The sequence below is a fragment of the Enoplosus armatus genome, chromosome 11, assembly GCF_043641665.1.
Source record: "Enoplosus armatus isolate fEnoArm2 chromosome 11, fEnoArm2.hap1, whole genome shotgun sequence".
Taxonomy (NCBI): Eukaryota; Metazoa; Chordata; class Actinopteri; order Centrarchiformes; family Enoplosidae; genus Enoplosus; species Enoplosus armatus.
Genome location: NC_092190.1, coordinates 8,884,568 through 8,905,197, shown reverse-complemented (window position 1 = coordinate 8,905,197; position 20,630 = coordinate 8,884,568). Strand labels below are relative to the sequence as shown.

The 20,630-nt window shown below is 41.7% G+C and overlaps 1 protein-coding gene across 1 annotated transcript in view; it reads right to left on the bottom strand.

The window, feature by feature from the left end:
• Positions 1-20,630, bottom strand: part of il1rapl1a (interleukin 1 receptor accessory protein-like 1a) — a 247,238-nt gene that overhangs the window by 61,476 nt on the left and 165,132 nt on the right. Inside the window, 2 exon segments of the mRNA XM_070914546.1 lie at positions 13,487-13,640; positions 14,995-15,181. Of these exon segments, the coding sequence (XP_070770647.1) occupies positions 13,487-13,640; positions 14,995-15,181 (341 nt within the window).

Here is a 20,630-nt window from a genome sequence, read left to right as displayed (position 1 = left end):
ACTTTAATAAACAAAACAAACATATAACACAACAAAACCAACAATTTGCTACCTTTAATACAATAAAGCATCTGCTCCACAGCAAACATGATAGACTTCACCATTAACGATGACAAACTGTATGATGTCCCAGGATTTTCTCTTAAACTTTCTCATTGTATATAGTAACGTAGTAATAGTCATGTTAACATCCTTTTGTGCATGTCTAATTCACACAAAACTCCATGTGGAAATGTGTGGTGACAATTTCTCCAGCTCAGATAAAAGGGAATAAAACAGCAAATTCTAGGAAGCCACTCCATACAGTTATGTTTCACAAAGAAGCACCATCAGCGCTGTACTATCACACTCTCTAAGAGCTAAGAGACACGAGAGGATGTGACAATATCTCCGTTATTTGCATTTCGGATACAACCACCTGTTGGCTTCAAAGCATAGTGGCAGAGGGGAAACACTGAGAGTGTGACAGTAATGACTAATCATGGACCTGCAATACAAAGCGGGCCTCTTCACAGGGAGCCTTTGATGCAGGTGAAACACATCCTAAACATACTTATTAGAAGGAGTGGGGGAGGAGAGTGAGGGAGGAAGGGTGGGGTGGGGGGTGGAGAAATTTGTTCCGCACGTTAGCTGGCATGCTTGGGTGCGCAAGAACAGAAGGTTGGCATAATGAATTTTGGCGTGCAAGCGGCTATTAATGAAATAAAGAACCCCACCCCAACAGAGGTGTGAAAGTGTGTGTGCTGGAGTGTGTAAGCGAGGAGTGAGGAGGGAGAAAGAGATGGGAGAGGGTTGTTTGAGTTTATGACAGAGAGCGGGAGATGGAGAGAAAGGCTGTAAGAGTGAAAGAGAAAAGAGTTTGTTAGTATATGTGAGCATGTGATTTGTGTGTGCTCCTGTGAGTATTTTCAAAGCAAAAAACAACCTTTGCTTGAGGGAGTCTGGGGAGAAAAGGCACAACGAGATACTGGAATTCAAACAAAACTTGTATATGCTTAACAGGAAAAAGCTGTATTAAAAGTTATTTTGCTCATCAGTGAGGTAGCTTCCAGAAAAAAACACGCCTGATGAAGTCTTATTTCTTCCTGTTTGGCCAAATAACAGAGAAGAACCTTGCATATGGCACCGCTGCAGATGGATCAGCAAAAAAACTCTCTCAAGCTGAACTTTATCCAAGCTTCCTAAGCTTAAGTATCACAAACTACCCAGCTTTGTAGTGGCTCAATTTATACATCAAAGCTTTTTTGCAGAAACAACATAAAGCACATCTTTTTTGGAACATGTCAACCCTGATCCATCCTTCCTGAACATTATAGCCAAGCAGACATTCTGCTTTTATTATTAGTGGATAAATGGACAAAAAGGCACGAGGTATAGGTTTATATGCAAGTGACATACAGTACGTTCTCAGTAGGCCAGGTGGTGTTTGAGGCTCCGATGTGATTTCTAAAGCCTCTGAAGACAGTCTGTCCCCACCCTCTCAACACGGGTTGCCTAATTGAGTGTTAATTTGGTGCTAATTATGTAACATGTTATCCCAGTGAGATGCCCCAGATGCCATGAGAAAAAGGCGTGTGGAAGAGTGTGCAGAATCGCAAAGCAAAGCATTTAGGGGGAGACACTACGTGAGGACCAGTCTGCATCTGCTTCCTGAATTCAATGAGTCACAAAAGGGAAAAAAGAAGCAATCAAGTCAAGAAACACAGTGAAAAGTGTGCATTTTCAGTAATAAGGCCATCCTCACATGAACCACAACTGATTGTTAAACAAATATTCCTCTCTACAAGCAAGAATCCTTGAATTAATCATTAAACAAACATTTCACAGTAAAAGTTTGGCCCCTACATTAAAAATTAAATCGTTTTTTTTTAACTGTGAAAGTAATAAACACTGAAGCTGGGTTATGTCTTAGCAGACAGTGAGTGGTTGGGCCAAGTACAGTGCTGTGGCACTGAAGCTCTCTTCTCCCTCTGCTCTGTTTGTTCCTCGGCATAAATATAACATGATTATGAAGAAGACCTCTCTGCTCTTTTATTTATCAAAGTCATAGAGCCTTATACAACATACACTGTAGAATACTCTGCATGGGCACCAGAGGGAGGTATCAAGTTTTAGGAATGTGTGTGTAGTGCTTGCTTATTACATGACAGAGTGCGTAGGTCTTTGTGTGCATACACTTGACTGTTTATCTGTATGCAGGGGGAACGCCGCATGACACTTCCATCAAAGGATAAGGCTGTCGTTTTCTATGTTTTTTTTATTGTCAGCTGAAAGCCCCAAACCAACAATGCATCTTTCAATACTTTCTGACTTCCCTAACTTCTGTCTGTCTGTGTCTCTCAGCTACAAGCCCATTTGTTCCTGCAAAGAAGTACGTTTTTAAACACTGACCCAAAATATATAGTTTCACTTTTTAAAAGAGGCTAAGTAAATCTTAAAACAGCTGGCTACTGGATAGTCATCAGACTACAGTAAATAGTGCAATAAGCAAATAGGCTGGGGACTACCACAGATGAATATACATTTGGTATGCTAGTGACACTGTATGTAAAATTAAGTCAGAATAATCTACAGTGCCCATGTTGATTTAATCTAGTGCATCGTTGTGGCCAGTTCTTGTGTTTTAATACGTTTTGGACAGAAAGTCACTATTGGTTTAGTTTTTTATGGGATTTGTAACAGTAAAAAAAATATAGAATATTGCTATCCTTTAAGAGGGTCTCTTTTGTACACCCTGAGGAAGCAGGTTCATGTCTGCAACTAGCCCTGATCCAGGACTGTCAAACATGGTTGGTTTGGTAGTGCTATCTGAGAGAACCTGTCATTTAAGGCATTCAGAGTTCAAAAAGTTGGTGAATGTTGACAAGACAAACAGCAGAAGGGACTTATCAGGAGGAAAAAGTCAATGTGGAGTAACAAAACCACAACTTTCTCAGGTGAAGTGCAATGCTTTTTCAAGGCCTATGGAAGATATTTTGATGTGTTACAGTAGGAAAAGCACAGGTGTAAATAACAAAATTGATGACGGCTGAATCCCCTTTAGCTGCTTCTGTTTCAGGGTCCTGGTATTGTGCATGCTGGCTCGCTGTCACACTGTCATGGCTTTTCCTACTATGACAAGTCAAAATGTCTGCTGTGAAAAAGGCCTGTTAGTGTCCAGAGGTTATAGTCCGCCGATACTGATGTAGGAGCATACACTTCTGTAATGAAGGTACTAGCCCTTTATTCTTCTGATAGGTAAGAGAAAGACAGAGAGCACACCTGTTGTTTACTTGTGAATGCAGTAATGGCAGGGGAGATGACTGTAGTTAGTTCAACACTAACTGAACTCAGCAATCCCTCATTCAACGCTGAGCCTTCTCTGTATTCACTAATAGATTTCCTATTCTTGTCTAATTAAAAAGGGAAGCGCTTTTCCCCTGAAAGGCTCCCAGAGCTATATTGAAGGGTTGAGAGGTTGCTGGGAATCCATCAGATGTGATGCAGTTAATCAGCATAAAGCCTGCTCCAGTGCACTGCTAAACAACAACTGCAGGAATGGACCCAACCCTCATACTGCGCCACACTGGGACTCAAAGTCACGCAAGCATAGAGGTGAGATAAAATTCATATACAGTATTGTCTAGAATTTTAAGGTAGTTGGTATGGTAGTTTCTCTCTAAAACGGGTAATTAAAGAGGATTTAAAAATAACTACCCCGACATCTGGAGAGAGAGCAACATGGTGAGAGAGAGAAAGGTAAGGGGTTTGTGGGAGAGAACATAAAGAAAATGAGAGGACAGCGCCTTCGCCCACAGTAATTACCTGTCTCTACTTCCTATCTTTTTGAGCGACAACAAAAGAAGTTAGGAGAGATGAGGGGAGGCAGGTGAAGGAGAGGAGAACGAAGGAGACCACAGCCAAAGGACAGTAAGGACGAGAGGCGAAGAGGGTAGAGGATAGGAAAAATAGGTGAGCATATACAGGAGGAGAAAAACCAGTATGATACTCCTGACACCCACATCATTCTGCAGCAAACTGGCAAGTCAGTAATAAAGGCTGACTCAACCTCCTCCAGCAAAGACCTTTTCGCCTTTCTCTTTGTTTCACACACATATGATTACGGCTGCTGTAGGTATGTGATCTTGAGCTAGAACAACAAGGAGCAGAGGTGGTCCTGGAGACGACAGACGCCTCACTAAAGGACGTTTCCTATTGTTTAGCATCTAACTAGCTAGACAAATGTGAGAGTGTAATCTCAGTAAGGTAAATGTGGCAATCAGAGAAATCAGTCAACATGATCTCACCCACACCATCAGCCCACATATCTGCTGGCCACCTGTAGCTTGGCTACCCGTCACCTAATCAGTGCTATAGCAAAGACAACTGCTATATGGGTGCTGCTGGCACCTATTAACATCATCTCATCCATGTTTTTTGGTGCACTGCCTACTTCAGAGAAACCAGCTCTGAAGCTGAAAAGAAGATGAGACTTACACCTGTGAGTCCAGAGTGGCAACTGGCTTCAGGGAGGAACAGGTGAAACCGAAACTATGCCATTCATTTGCCGTTATCACAGCTGGGCAGGCATGCATGGATGCGTCCATACAGAACACACACAAGGATGCACATATAGCAGATGTACAAAGACATGCACTATAACAAACATGCCCACAAACACACACACACAAACACACACACACACACACACACACACACACACACACAGTGAAAGCAAACTGTAGACACTGACACTGGCTTCCTGGACAGCCTCTCTAACTGTGCAGGGATGCCAGAGGAGGATAGAAGAGAGAGCAAGAGAAGCAGCAATGCTGCTGTAAAGACATAATTTCCATTGTGTACCAGGGAAAGTGGTGGCAACACAAAATGGTAATGACAGTTAAGGCGTTTAGTCACAGATTCACTGGAAGGAACTGAAAAAAACCCTCATTTTGACATAACCGTCATTCTCTGAGGCATCGCTATTGGGTCCAAAATAACTATGATTTTGAAGGACATACACACTGTAAACCATTCAGTGCACCTCAAGAGAGTGGGCAGGTTAGCGCAAATACACACACACAGTATGTTTGCACACACATAGCGACACGATAATGTCAGTGGGAGGGCTCTTCTACATCAGACAGATCTCTTTGTGTCTCCACCCCAGGGCTGAGAGGCTTTGACTGCACACTATATGTATGATTTAGAGTATTGACTGACAAAGAAAGGGCAAGGGTTGCGTCAACCTTATGAAGCTCTGTAGCTCCAGAGAGAAAAAGAGCTAGATGTGAGGGCATACAGAGAAACAAAGACACAGAAAACGTGAGTACGAGACAGATGATGCCAGACATTTGTCATAATTGTCATAATTAATAATGATAATAATAATAATAATAGTTATTAATGTATAGTTGCATGGTTTAGTTTGGTTTGTGCTATATGTTTGTAGGAAGAACACTCTCTAGCTCGTCTTTGAAAACACTCACAAAAACATACCGCATCCACAAACTGTAGGCGTGCATATACATTTGAACACATGTAATAGTGTATGCAAATACTCACACAGATGCTCACACACCCCTACTGTAACCCTTCATAAATTTGGACTTTTCAGGTTTGCCTAATAGCGTGTCCATCGTTGCTCTGTGGCTGAGATCAAATGTATGACAATCTCTTTATTGTCTGTCACCGTCCCCTGTGGTTGTTAATGGCCACCTTCTTATCTTTTAATTGGACGGAGGGTTTTCCAGAGAGCGCTTCTCTTAAGGACAGTGTATAATGAGAGGGTTATTTAGGGCCCCCTGATTGACCTTCAGCCTTTTCATATCATGTCATGAGAACCATACTGCAGATGGCACTGTTCTGATTATAACACACAATTTAAGTCAATTTCTATTCTGTTGATACAGCAACTACAAACCCAAAGTTACATGATCACACTGCCTGTTGGTGGAGAGAAAGAGTTGAGAGGAGAGGAAAGGCAAGTGGCTGCAGGGAGAAGTGAGTCACGATGTAAGGGGCCAATTACCACTGGACTGCCTGCATGGACAACAGGGATTGCAGAGAGACAGGCCACTACATGATCAGTGACAAAATGACCATATTGACACTTTATTACTGAACAAAAAACAGGGAAGAGAACAGGCAGAGAATGAGCGGAAACACTAATGTAAGCACATGGTATACTGTTAGCAGCAAGCTCACCCACAATACTTCCCAGCTAGTCGTTCAAATTAAACCACACTGCTTGCGAGTGCTTAAAAATTAGACTGTCGGAGCAGTTCTCACCTTCCTTTACAGAACAAAATTGTTTTCATAAGTAAGCTTCAAGAGCACCATTATTCCAGTATACAGTTCAAAAGGATCATGTTTTTCAGCAGCAGGAACTGGAAACAAAATGAAGGCAAAATTATAGCTTTACAGTAGCTGCTTGAACATGCATGTTAAGGTAATAGGTTTCATACAGAGGGGGAGAGAGAGAGAGAGAAAGACACGGAGAGAGAAAGCCTAGATTTGTCCTCTCCAGAGATAGAGGATGGAAAGCAAAATACGCTGCTCTAACATGAGTGATTTACGTCAGGAGGAGAATACATGAATACAACAAAGCTTTGTTTTTCTGTTCCCCACACTGGATGTGCTTAAGTAGGCTTATAAGGGCAGAACTAGAGCCTAGTCATATTTGATGCTGTGGATTTCATATATTCTAAGCAAAGAAATATTAAAAGAAATATTAGAGAGACCATTATGTTGAAAATTTAAATAATTAATTTCAAGTTCAAGTTCAAATTCAATCTTGAGTGCCACATCCTTTGAATTTATTCTGGGAATTTGAAAGCGACGGCCTTCTTGAGACATGTAAAGTCTGTTGTGTTGATAAAGTAGAAGCATATCACATAAACTGCATAATCTGGGTCCACACCATTAAAGGGGTCTTATCATGCTCATTTCCAGCTCTATATTTTTATTCTGGGACACCACTAGAGTAGCTTTCACAGTTAAAAAAAGTTGGAAGATCAATACCAATCTCCTATCAGTAGGTTAAAGATGAATGAATGAATGAATGAGACGGTTAGCTTAACTTAGCACAAGGGCTGGAAAGAGGGGGAAACAGCTAGCCTGGCCAAAGGTTAAGCTTACTGTATATCTTGTTTATTCAGCCTGTATAAAACCAAAGTGAAAACAACTATTTGTGATTTCATGTGGAGGTCATTTCCTGGGGGTTATTTCTTGGATTTCTCATATATTATCATATTATTTCCCAAAAAATCAACTATTCTTTTGAGAGCTTTACAAACCAGGAGCAGCAGCTCAAAGTCAGTTCTGTTATGAACAGGTAGCCATTGAAGATCTTTAAGAACTGGAGTGATATGATTACATTTTTTTTAATCTGACTTGGATAGAAAGCATCATATTTTCACTTTATGCTACTTTAGTGATAAGCTAATGAGTGAATAGAAATTCAGGTCAGCATCAATAATAAATGTAGAGTTGTGTGTCATCAACATAGCTATAAGTACTATTCAAAATATTTACCTTCTAAAACATCTCATCATAACTGTATAAAGTGGGCTTTTACGAAAAGGATACCAATTCACTGGCCTCAATAGTCTTTTCCAGCCACCTACACTTCAAAAGGCTTGAAAAGACAGATTTATACTTTTAATTTCACCACTCCTGCTCTGGTACCCGCCCTATAGGCCTAGATAACGATAATAACCAGAGACTGAGGGTGTGTGTGTGGGTGGAGTGGGGTAGGTCAGGCAGGATTAATTGTGGGGGATGTAAATTTCATTCGTCACATGCAGATTGATGTCAATTTTAATTGAATTAAAACAATGTGAACCCTGGCCTGCTTAGAGTCTAGGAGGACAGCTGGTGAATAGTGATGAAGTGAGTAGGAGAACACTTGAGAGAAGGGGGAGGAGAGGTTAGGGTTGGGGAAGAGAGAGAGATTAGTTAATGACGAGACTGAGAGTTGACCTTAAACTAATGAGCCATTCTGTCCCACCCTACACTGGTAATACCACCGTTTCATGAGTAACTCAGCTGCTCAGTAGATTTCTAGGCATTAAAAGGGTGTAGATCTACACGTCCCATAGATAGTTCTCATACCCGACTTTCTACACACTGAACGGATAACAGTAGGTTATGACAGACAGTAGGTTATACTGCACCTCTCACACATATAAAGTGCTTTTTCAGTGTGTGCATCAGCCCCTCATGGGTGTGATTGATGTAGTGATGTGTGTGTACACAGGTGCCTTCATATGTGTAGGTAGAGTCAGGAAAAGTCAACTGCTGGAGTAACACTTATCTCAGGTGTGATTTTATCATTTTCTCCCCAAGGACATGTGGCTAAGGCTGAGTGTTTAGCATGACCACGACAACACTGCAGGCGACGCAGGCGCCACGTCTTCACGCTAGACTCGAGCATATAGAGTGAGAGATGGAGAAGGTTTCAGTCGAGAGCAAACCCATCTCATTTCTCACCCCACACCTCTTATCTTGCCCCACTCGTTCCTCTTCTCCCCGCTCTCTAGGATAATATCAGCGCTAATCGCTGCCTCTCCATCCATCTATCCACCTTCAGCCGGATAGATGGGAAAGGAGAACAGATGGAGGAGGTGTGGATGCCACAGTCCTCTTTCCTTGTGTCTCCGCTGACTGCTTCTGCCTCCGTCCTTTCCTGCCATTTCAACATCCACTGTGGTGAGATTACACTCAGCTGGCCAGGTAAAAGTCAAGCTATGGCCATAATAAATAAATAAATAAATAAATCACAAAGAGACACGCTCAAAGTCCCGCTCATATGTGTGCACACAGGCAGTAACATTTTATAAGGCTGTGAAGTGTTCATGCATCTGAAGGTGACCCCATAGCAGAAGAACTGTAAGGAACCTTTTACTGCGATGAGACGATGTCCTGGATCACCTCCCCACACCTCAGTTCCTCATTACAAACACACACACACCACACATGTTGTCCTATCTCAAATGTGAGCTCCAGCCCAAAGAGGCAAGGGCAATCAGGTTACTGTGAACCCTGATGGATGAATCTTAAATACAACGTCGCCTGCTTAAGATGTGTAATCCAGACAAAATACGTTTCGATACAGGGAGCCGGGAATAAAGCAAACATACAAACCAACAAAACACCCGCAACAGCCACATATTTCATTTTTACAGATATATATATTTATTCACAGTACATAAAGCACCTCCCCTTTCACCGTGGATATTCTACAAGCGGTAATGTAAAGTAGATGATTCCTCTCCTCCCCTCGATTTCCTCTTGCCCTCTACACCTCCAATTCACTGTGCCAAATGGTACATTTACATTGGTCATAACCTCAATCACCATGCTTGCAGGCTATGCTGAATGTGCAGACATTTCTACAGTGAGGGGATGCAGACATAGGTATAATGGGAGCAATAGATAGAAACCCAAGCCTGAGGCATCCATCAAATCAAACGACTCCATTACAGTAAGTCCGACAGAGGCAAACGGTAATGTGCGCTGTGATAAACACTAGGATAATAGTCTGTTTATAGTCCTGGACACACTGTTTCTGCTGGGAAACACTGGCAAGGAATACAGATAAGATACATGAGCAGCAACCTCTCTATCTTTTTTCATTCTTTCTATCTCTTCTCCTCTCTCTCTCCTTTGCTGTTATCAGTCACTTTCACTCCCTTGTTCTCCTTATCCTTTTCCGCTCTCCCTGTATAATATTTTCCTTCCCACAGAACGCAGAGGGAGCTGCATACATCAGCTGAACAGGGCTTTTATCTGGTGTTATACTATTGTAGCATTACCATCACAGTGCTGGAATGAGGCCTAGGAGAACCATAAAAATTGAATAGAAATGATTCAGATGTACTATTAAAAAACAGACACATCACACCAGACATTTGTAGGTGTGAACACATAACTTTTAGAAGAAAAACGCAAGTAGGCATACATACTCATATACATAGAGTGGCCTATACTGTTGCATGCATGTATCAATTAATCATAGCTGGGTCGTTTCAGCTGAGGCATTGCTTCTCGTGTTTCTGATAGTAGAAAGGGGTAAACACAAGAGTAGACTAATCTGACCACACTCTGTATTCCCCAGAGGAGCCAGGAAATAGCAGACCTGCTGCTGGTATGAATCAATTATAAGAGTACACAAAAAGGCACTCTCTTTACAGATGGGAGGTTGAGGTGAAGGTCTATGGAGGGGGGAGAGAAAACAAAATCTTTCCATCTGTTGATAATGGTGTTTTTATTCTAAATACACACCCCAATGCTGCACAGGCTGTACTTAGTCGTGTCCACATGCTCAGAATGAGATAAGAACATTTAAATGCACCCTGACATAAACTGGAGAGAACATAAAATGAGGCAAGGGGTCGCTGTTTCTTTTACATTTCTATTAACCTGAGGAGCATCAGTGCCTGATTAAGGAGCTCCTGGATCGGCCTGATCTGGGTGAGCCTGTGTTTATGCCCATAGTTAACCTCTATTACAAGACTGACCTTAGTTCGGATAGCAGCTCCTCTACTGCTTCTAATGGAGGCCGTAATATAGTGCAGCAGGGTCAGAACAGAAGACACACACACGCACACAATTTGCAGCATGGTAGGGTCAAAGCAAAGGCCAGTGTCTATTGCGCTATATTTAAGATCAGTTAAACTTAATGACCTCCTTCATCCTCTTGGCCTATCAAATAAACTACAACATTAGCCCTCGGATCTCAGACAAAGTTTGGGCTTTTATGCTTGCCGTCCAGGCAATGTCAGTTTTAACAGGATGTGATAAAATGTGGATAATCTCACGCCCACTTGAGGGGATGATGGTGTAGGTTTATTAAAGGAAATGAGCCTATGGTCAGAGTGAGCTAATCTAATTCTACCAGCATACTGCAGTTTTAAAGAGGAGGTAGCCCACTGGTATAATAATAAGGCAAAATGTTATGGTAATGTACAGTAGTACGTCATATTTTTACAGCAGTAGCAGCAAATACTGCAAGGAGAGAAATGATTTTGGGATGCCAACATCAACCTTCTCCAATAAAGCTGTAGAGCATCGCACCCTGGGTTTTAGATAAAATTACTTCTTTTATTTTGATGATTTTATTTTATGTGTGCACGCAAATAAATGCCATTCTCACATTGGTTTAGTGAGAACAGTAAGAAAACAGAACAATGGAAAATGTGTTCAGGGTGAGAGGAAGAGTAAAATTACTTTTTTCTTTTCTTTTTGCTCTCTCTGACTCACTCTTGTTCACAGGGTTGATTTAACTGTTCCCAGTTATATATTTTCTATTGTTGATTTATTGGATATTCATACCTCACATTGCATACAGGCAACATGTCGGGCTCATATATGTAAAGAAAATGACAGTTGAATACGTGTCTTCTATTTCTTTCTGCCCCTCTATGTCTCTTTCTCTCTCTCTTTACGCTCTCTCCTTCCTCCTCTCTGTATCATTAATGTGAACTGTGTATATTTATAACCCAATAAAGTTTTTATGATGATCGTCATTATAGAACATTGAGGTCATGCTGACAGGCTAACAAACACACAAGGATAAAGCCAGCCTACATACAGCATATAGCCAATATGGAATTCACTCAATTAGGTCAGATGTAACAAATACAGAGAAAACTAGAACATTAATCACCTGATAAATAAATAAACATATTATCCCAGGTATCCCTCATGGTACTATTCATACTGATAGCATTCTGCCACTAGAAGGTGAAAGGGATTTAGTTTGTATTGCTCAAAGAATGAAAGCACAACAGTAATGTGTCTTTCCAGAAACAAGTTCAAGTTCTACCAAAGGTAAAAAATAATCCTGGGGATTATCTAGTGACCATGTGTTATTTTAATGTAATTGCCCAATTATGGGGCGAAGTGACCCTCTAAACTGTGGTAAAGGACCCAAAACTGGTTAAGAACCTAATGGACCTTTTTGCTGGTGGCCTTTCACATTGCATATAGTAATATGTTGCCCATGCGTGTCCTAAGAGATTTTTAATTTAGGTACTTCACAGGGAATCATGGAAACACTGAGCACTTGGAGTTTATGTCATAATAAAATGAAATCTAGTGTATCTTCCTCCTATCTGCCTCATATTTATTGAGCCCCACTGGGAATAAAATGCTGGCCCATCAATCACAAGAGCAGCCAATCTGGAAGCCACATCTCCAGGATCACATTTTACCCTCATCCAATAGTGCACCATGCTGAGGTTGAGGTATGATCTTCCTGTTTGCTAGATAGCAAATAGCCTGTTTATCTCAAACTGCTATCGCCCTCATAACACACAAGAGCAATGACCAGCCACACAAATAAACACCAAACAAGATACTAATCTAATGCTAACACTTCTTCTGTGTTGACTAACATTGTACTGTACAAACACACACACACACACACACACACACACACACACACACGTGTCTTAGTGTGAGTCTCAGTGAGTTGATGAATCCACTAATAGACTACAAACCACACACAAACAGACACATAACAGCTTGGGCAAAATTGTTGTCCAATTCTTTTGATTTAGACATAAAACCAACCAACGTGATGCAATGACCAAGCAACCAGGGTTGTAGCGAAGGGTGAATCCACCGAAAATCAATGTGGACACCTTTTTGAACTTACCCTGTTTGATCCATCAGTCTTAATGCTATATATGTACAATACACGCCATCCTAAGCACGACCAAACTGATGCAATTTTTAAGAATGGTTTTCAGATTGGGTATCATATTATAATTACAAATTGGAGGACAGTGCTCTTGTCATTTAGCATCACTGAGCACAATACAACCACAATTTAGGCTTTAATTTATACGATGTGACCCTAGTTGGCACAGAATAATAGGTGGCATCAAACTCAGAGCACCCGATCCCCGGGTCTCACCCTGGAGTCCACTCACACTGAGAAAGAACAAATGAATGCATTTTATTTGTCATGTGCTCACCTTGCAGCTGTGCAAGGCAGAGAGAGAGAGAGAGTGAGAGAGATAGAGACAGAGAGAGAGAGAGAGAGAGAGAGCGAGAGAGAGAGAGACAGAGAGAGAGAGAGAGAGAGAGAGAGAGAGAGCAGAGTAAGAGTACAGTAAATCTTCTGACCTTGGTCCTGGCTCTTTAGCTCTCTGTGTGAAGGGGTTTAGCCTACAGCCTTAAATATTTCAACACTGCTTGGTTGGCTGGAAAGTGCTGAGTTAGAAGACGGGATAGAGGCCAGGCCACAGCATTCAACCTCCCCCAGCAATTAACACAGCAGCAGGACATCGCTGCAGTGCTCAGTGGTGTGTGTGTATATATGTGTGTGTGTTTGTTACCATCCATTCCCTTTCATCAAGAGCCTGTGACTGTTATAACTGCTCCTCTATTGATTCTTACATTAACAGTAGAGTTTGTAAATTAGACACCCCTAGCCCTCCCACACATACAAACTCTTCTTTCATTCATGTTTTTTTGTTTCTCCTGACAGACTTACCAGTGACTGTGAGTTCTGTCGTCCTCCTGACCACAAAGCCACCAAACTGGACTTCACAGGTGTAATTCCCAATGTCATCTTCCTTTACCTCCTGGATAGACAGAATGTCTCTCTTCTGGATGATACTGGCACGCCACTGCTTTGGACGGCACTCCTGTACATTAGAGAAGGACAGGCGGGTCAGTCTTAAAACTTTTGCCCAAGGCCCATTATTGATAAATCACTTGGGAAATGAAATACAAAATGACTGGCAGTAGACCGATGGAAAGGTACAGTATACTGCACATGGTCAGGAATTAAATATTCAGGGCAAGCCTGACATTAAGACCTTCACTCTGAATTTGATACATAAGATTTCAAGTGGTTCGAGCTGGACACAAAAGCTTTCAAACGTCACTGAGCGTTAGGAAAGTGGATGAAGTGGTGGAGTTAAATAGCTGGGCTCTCTGACATAAAAACTCCATACAGAAAAATGATAAGCCATGGCCATTATCTTACTTATCTGATCAAGATTTATTGCACTGAACTTAATATTCCCCATTCAATACTCCAGTAGAGCCACAGAGGACAGAGAATGTTATTTACAGCACAGTATTTACAGTCTGCTGGCAAAATAAGTGTCTGCGTCTGTGCGCTCCTGTGAGTATATGTGTGTGCAGGCACAATGAGTGACTCCATGACATGATCCTCTCTCCACCCCCTCGGTGCTCTGGCAGGGACAACGATGGCTCTGCGGATTCTATTCCACCATTGCTCCCGGCAACCTTCGAATTCAATCACTGTGGCTCCGCAGTGGTCCAAATAACTCTGGGTTCCAGCACTCCCAGTCATTACCCAGACCGTAATTGAATTCTGGAAAAACCTAGAGGTCGAGCCCGGCCAGCTAATCTACTGCTGATCTGCCTGTGATTAGTCTGGCCTGAGCCCTTCTCCAGGATGCACTTTGTTGTCCGCAGGCCGTGCATGACCTGGGAAAGGCAAGTACCCAGGTGAGAGAGGAGAAGGTACATGCTGAATAAAGATCAGCGACCGGGAGCATTTGGAGGACATCCACTCATTCCGCAGGGCAGAGAGTGACATCGCACAATTTTCTCTTCATACAGGTTTTGTGTTCATTATGAAAGCCAACTCTGTGGCTGCCCTCTGCTCAGTCCTTGTTCTCTTTAGATGACTCTCACAGTGCAAATGCACTTACGTAATTCATTGTGATCGTTTGCATCCATACTAAATCTGTGATCTGGAACCACGTTTCCAACAAGGCTTTTAAACATAAACAGCCGAGGAATTAGATGAAAACAAACCAATGAACCATTCAAGAATATTTCTCAGTTGTGTAATCACAATGACAGACGCCCTCCTTTTTACTTTTCCCTAACACATTACAAACCGTATTCAAGGAACATCAACGAACCTTCAGGCAAGTATACAAATGACACACAAATCACACGGCCGTAGAGATGAATATAATCACACACTCACAAACATGCTCAGTCAGAGGGCTAGCCCACCTTGTACCAGATGATGTCCGGCTCTTTGCCAGGTTCAACGTAGTCATCTATGTCAGGACAGAGGATGTCTTTGCTCTTGCTGAGCTCAGCCTTCTCAGTTCGTCTCATGTTGGAGTTGTAGCACAGGTTCGTGTCATTCTCTGCCACAGTCAGAGACATGGACACCTTCATGCAGTACGTGGAGTTCCTGTGAGCAGAGAACAGCAATACAAGGAGATTAAGATTCATCTTTACTTGTCTGATACTGGGAGTTCAGTAAGAACATAACTTAATCATACTGCTACATTAAGAGTACTGATGTCACATTATAGAAAATAATAAGAAAAAAAGACTTTGTTAACACAAAGACGTTGACACAAGTTTACTCCCTTTGATACCTTCTTAGTTATTTTTATCCTTTTCCATCCCTCCTCTGCCTCCCTCCCCCTCCCCTGTGTTTGTGGGGTTCGCAATAACGACGTGTTCAGCAGCTTTACCGAGTCAATGACTCACACTCACGACCACTATTGGATTTATGGGGGGAGTCAGCCGGGCCTGCGAATGCTAATCAGAGAAGAGACAAATGCTGAGAGGGGCCTCACGACATGAAGGAAGAAAAGCTGCTTGGTCATCACAAGGAGTTAGTCCCCTCTAGTCTCCCAGCAACCATCAACATATTCTCTCTCTCTCTCTCTCTCTCTCTCTCTCTCTCTCTCTCTTACTGTTATTGATGTAGACATAATCATCAAAGCCACCTTCATTTCAACCCCCATCACTACTGACATAATGCCATCCCACTGCACCCGCCTCCCCAGAAGTAACTGTGTCAAGGCATTCTCTACAAAACTTATGCTACATGGCCAAAAGTATGTGGACATCCAAACAAAGTATGTGGACACCTTCAGTGCTCCAGTCTTTCCACAAGATTTTGTCACATTCAGCTGCAAGAGCATTAGTGCGGTTAGCCAAATGATGTTCGGCGATAAGTCAGTGCATTAGGCGCTCCAGTTCATCCCAAACTTCATCGATGAGGTTGAGTTCAGGGCTCTGTGCAGGCCAGTAAAGTTATAATAATAATAATAATAATAATAATAATAATACATTTTTCAAAATGCTCAAAGACAAGTTTAATAAAAGACCCTATAGAAATAAAACACAGTAAAGGCACGAGGTAGCACAGGACATTAAATCAAACAGTAAAAGCAGTTTGAAAAAGGTGAGTTGTGAGTGACTTCTTGAACTTAAAGAACTTGAACAAGATTGGTGCAGTCATGGATGTGTTTGGGGAGAGAGTGAGAGGGAGAGGGGCAGCTATGGAGAAGGTGGACGAGGTAGGAGAAGGGGGCCTGGTTATACAGGGCTTTGTGAGTGAAAAGAGGGAGTTCCAACTGAATCCGTTGTGGGACAGGGAGCCAGTAGAGGTGCTTTGGGACACGTGTGATGTGGTCACAGGAGCGGGAGTGTACTGTGTGTATTAGAGTTCACTAAGAACTTCGGGCACTGTACCGTGAAGAATGCTATTGCAGTACTCGAGTCTGGGGGTAATGAAAGCATGTATCAATGAGTGTCAGCAACAGAAAAGGGATGGGCGGAGACATTCCCTCTGTGTTTCTTCCCGTCAAACTCAGAAAGACATTTTTGGCTTAGTGCACGGGGGCATTATCACGTTGAAACAGGAAAAGCCCATCTCCTAACTGTTGCCGCAAGATTGGAAGCACGCTATAATCTGAAATATCATTGGCTGTAGCATTATTTTGTAGTAAGCGGCCTGGTCCAAGCCATGAAAAACAGCCCCGGACTAAAAGTCAACCAGCCAGCCAGGCTGTGATCTGACTCGGTCAGTCACTCTGTCGGTTGAACGAGAGGCTGCGTGTGCAGCCATATGGGCTTTCATTTCATTTCATTACATTACATTTACGGCTCACCAGATGCTACCATTCACTGTAAATGACGGGGTTTCATATGATCTACTCAGGTTATGGAAGCAATAAGAGAGTCACCTCTCTCATATAAACACCTCTGACCCCCCGGGACCATAAAACACAGATGCAGACACACACACACATGCTTAAAAGTGGCAGTAGAGATAGCGATGAGAGGAGCACAAGGAGAATAGCTGCTAGAAAAAAAAGATACTGTATACTTCTACAACATAGAAGATGACTAAAAGGGCATCTGGATGAAATGCTGTAGGAAGCAGAAGTAAGATGCAAGATATCGCAACAGAGCTATGCCCTCTTGGTGCTGAAATCTAACATTATCGACTCGATGCCTCCTATCTAGTGGGAATAGAGTGGGAAGAGGCGATGCTGTAGGCTTACAGAGTACACCTGGACAATATATTTGTTTAAAGAACAAACACACACACACACACACACACACACGTAGACACATACATGCACATGTAGGCAGATTCATACACCTACAAAGTCAGCCATGCCTGCTTGTTGATATAATGGGAAGATGATCAGAAATGACCTCTCACAGCCGTGCACCTGAGCCATTAACGTCCCCAGGGAGCCAATAGGAGACATCTCTACACATTAAATATTCACAGCAGGCACCCTGTGGCATTGTGGGAAAGTGTCAGCAGTGGTGCTTGATTGATGGACAGCCGAGGGTCGAGGGACAGTCCTGTGGTGTCTTTCACGTCTGTCACATTCTGTTTGAGCGTAGCTGCTTTGGATATTAATCTGCGGCTCACGTTGGCTGTAATTCTTCACACATTATTATCCCACATGTTGGAAAATGTCATGAGAAGGAAATGTATGTGGTTTTACCCACACCAGAACACAGACTCATTACAAAAATGATTATAAAATAATTTATCAGGTGAAACATAGAGGGGCTGCGGCAGTGTGTGTGTGTGTGTGTGTGAGAGAGAGAGAGAGAAAGACAGAGTGAGCAAGAGAGGAAAAAAGATTGATGGATCTGAACCAATGTTAAAGACCTTATGTGAGATGACATGCGGAGGAAAGAGAGGCAGAGAAAGAGCAAAGGAGTGGGAGAGAGGGAGAGCAAAAGAAAGCACATAGAGATTGCTATGTAAATGAAGTCACCTTCACATGAATACTAGCGATTAGACTTAAATTTCCAGACAGAGAAGGACAAAGATAACTATTCACACACATGCACATACTAAAAGCACACATCTATGCAGCACTGAAAGACACACACTGGTGTGCATCTGTATCTCTTTTTTTTTGAGAAAAACATTTGATGGCTTCAGTGAAAAGTTAACACAGAGGGATTTACCTACATTCATAGATAGTGCACAACACGCCCAGGAGCTGATGGAAACTATCCTGCCATATATACACTGCAGTCAGAAAGTATTAGAGCAATGACATATTTTTTGTTGTGCTGCCTTTTATACTCAAGCGCACTGGATTTGAAATGAAACATTGACTATGGCTTTAAAGTACTGACTATCAGCTTTAATTTGAGGGTGCTTACATCACGATCAGATTGAATTTCAATACAGTAAAATCACTGTAGCATAGTGTGCGGTCATAAACACTTCTATATAGCTCATTGCCATCACTACCACCAGGAAACACAAGCATCCCAATCTGCCCAATCACAGTCATTGTGGTCAAAAATATCTATGTATCACCCAGCCCTGAGATGTAGTTACATTTTCCAGGTGGTGCACATTAGCTCCTTCGGTACCTCTGGTCATTTGACAAAACTGTAGATAACCACATTTTCCTTACTGTGGTAAAGACATGGATAACCTTGGTTAAGGAGGGTCAATTTCTAAATAAAGTTAAAGATAATGGGGTGAAAGAAATCATTCAATTAGCTTGTTTTGACGTTTTGTCGAATTATCTTCTCCAGGAACGATTATTTCACATATTATACAAGTCTGAGCAGCTAAAGACTGTTAAGAAAGGCTGCTGGACATCACTGAGGAAAGCGTTTTAGTTCTTCCGGTATATCTGATTATTTTGCATGTGCTTGAATATCAGAGAACATTACAGTGCTGAAGCAAGTTGTCTTGTCTCAGACAAACAACTGAAGCCACTGAATTAGGTCTCAGGACTAATTTACATGGAAATAACGTTTGTGAAACATGACACATACTGTGCATGCTCTATTCTAAAATGCTGAACAGCACCGGTGGCACATAATGTGCTTTTAATTGCATGTATTAATTATGAGATTCTTACAACCGAGTAACTCATTCTTGTTTTGGATTGCTATATGCACTGAGCTGCCAGTTTACACATATTACATATCAGGAAAATCAAACGCCAAACCAATATGTCAGTCCTGAAATAAAGCCTACCTTTACCAAGCTCACTGTTTATATCTCATTTTTGATGATAATATGTCAGAGAGGTGTTGATCCAACTCCATAGTCACATGGTTGAGTTGTATTTGTCCGTCCCCAGTAGTAGTGTATGAAATCCAAGTGTGGCGAAGAAAAGAAAGAAAAGGCACATTTTTCCTCTCTTTGCCTGAAGGGAGTTTTAGGGGAGAGTGTTCAGGTCATATGAGCTAAAATGTGTGACTCAAAAGCTTACTTCCAAACAAAAAGACAATTGATTTCAGCTCAGAGGCAAATCTCTCGCAGTGTTTTGATTAGGGTATCTGAGAAGTTTCAAATCTCCCCAGCTCAACACGAGCAGACTGAAAAACAGAGCTAGGGGCACCTTTTACACCCGTAGTGCTCTACAGAATTACAGTAATGCTCTGAATTTTAAACACAACATTTGAATAGGAACAAAGTCTTGTTAGACAAAATTGTCAATAATCAAAGACAATGTTTATTTATAGTGAGACAACACAAGTGTTTTTGCCAGATTAGTCCTACAGAGTGCTGTAATGAAATTATGTATAGACTGGAGTATCATTGCACACAAACACACTCCCCCGTCACACTCAATGTATCCTGCAAGCCTCTCTGGGTCTTTAAGAGGCCTTTAACTGGGTTTATTAAAAACTCTCTGAAATGAAGAGCTGCAATGAGCCGTTAATTGAGGGATGTTCTCCGCTGTAAAGGTTAATAAGTTACTGCCACATAATAATGCATCTCATATTAGGAAGTCTCTCTGTAACGGCCCACTAAAGTGTGTGTGTGTACGTGTGGGTGTTTGTGTTTTTGCTTGTGTTTGCATTCAGTTATCTCTCTTCTATCTTATCGCCCTACTGTATCGCCCCTCGCCACTTCACATTGCTTATAGTTCACTGTCTTAGTCCTTTTCTCTCTCTTACATACACACATGCACAAAACACAAAGACAGCTTCATCTAAAGGTTTTTCAAAATAATGGAAATCTGACAAATTCAGCAAGTCATTAATCATAAGTCTATTTTATTACTAACTTATAGTTTAAGCAAGATAAATGTGCTAATAGGATCAGAGGATTTCATTTGCTTTTACAGTGAACACGCCACACCACAAGTTTCAGGAACAAATAAGAAAGATCACTCAATAGTAAAAATGGAAAATAAATGGAAATCATGTGCATGTAGATGATGCAACTTACTTTAAAAACATTTTTGAAACAGGTTGATTTTTTTTTTTATTAGAAATGGTTTTTGAATAGTTGAATAGAAAATATGCTTATTTGCTTTCTTTCAAGGAATTTAAGTGAAAAGAAGCTGAGCTAGAGCCTGAAGGGAATTAGCTTAGCTTAGCATAAAGGGAGG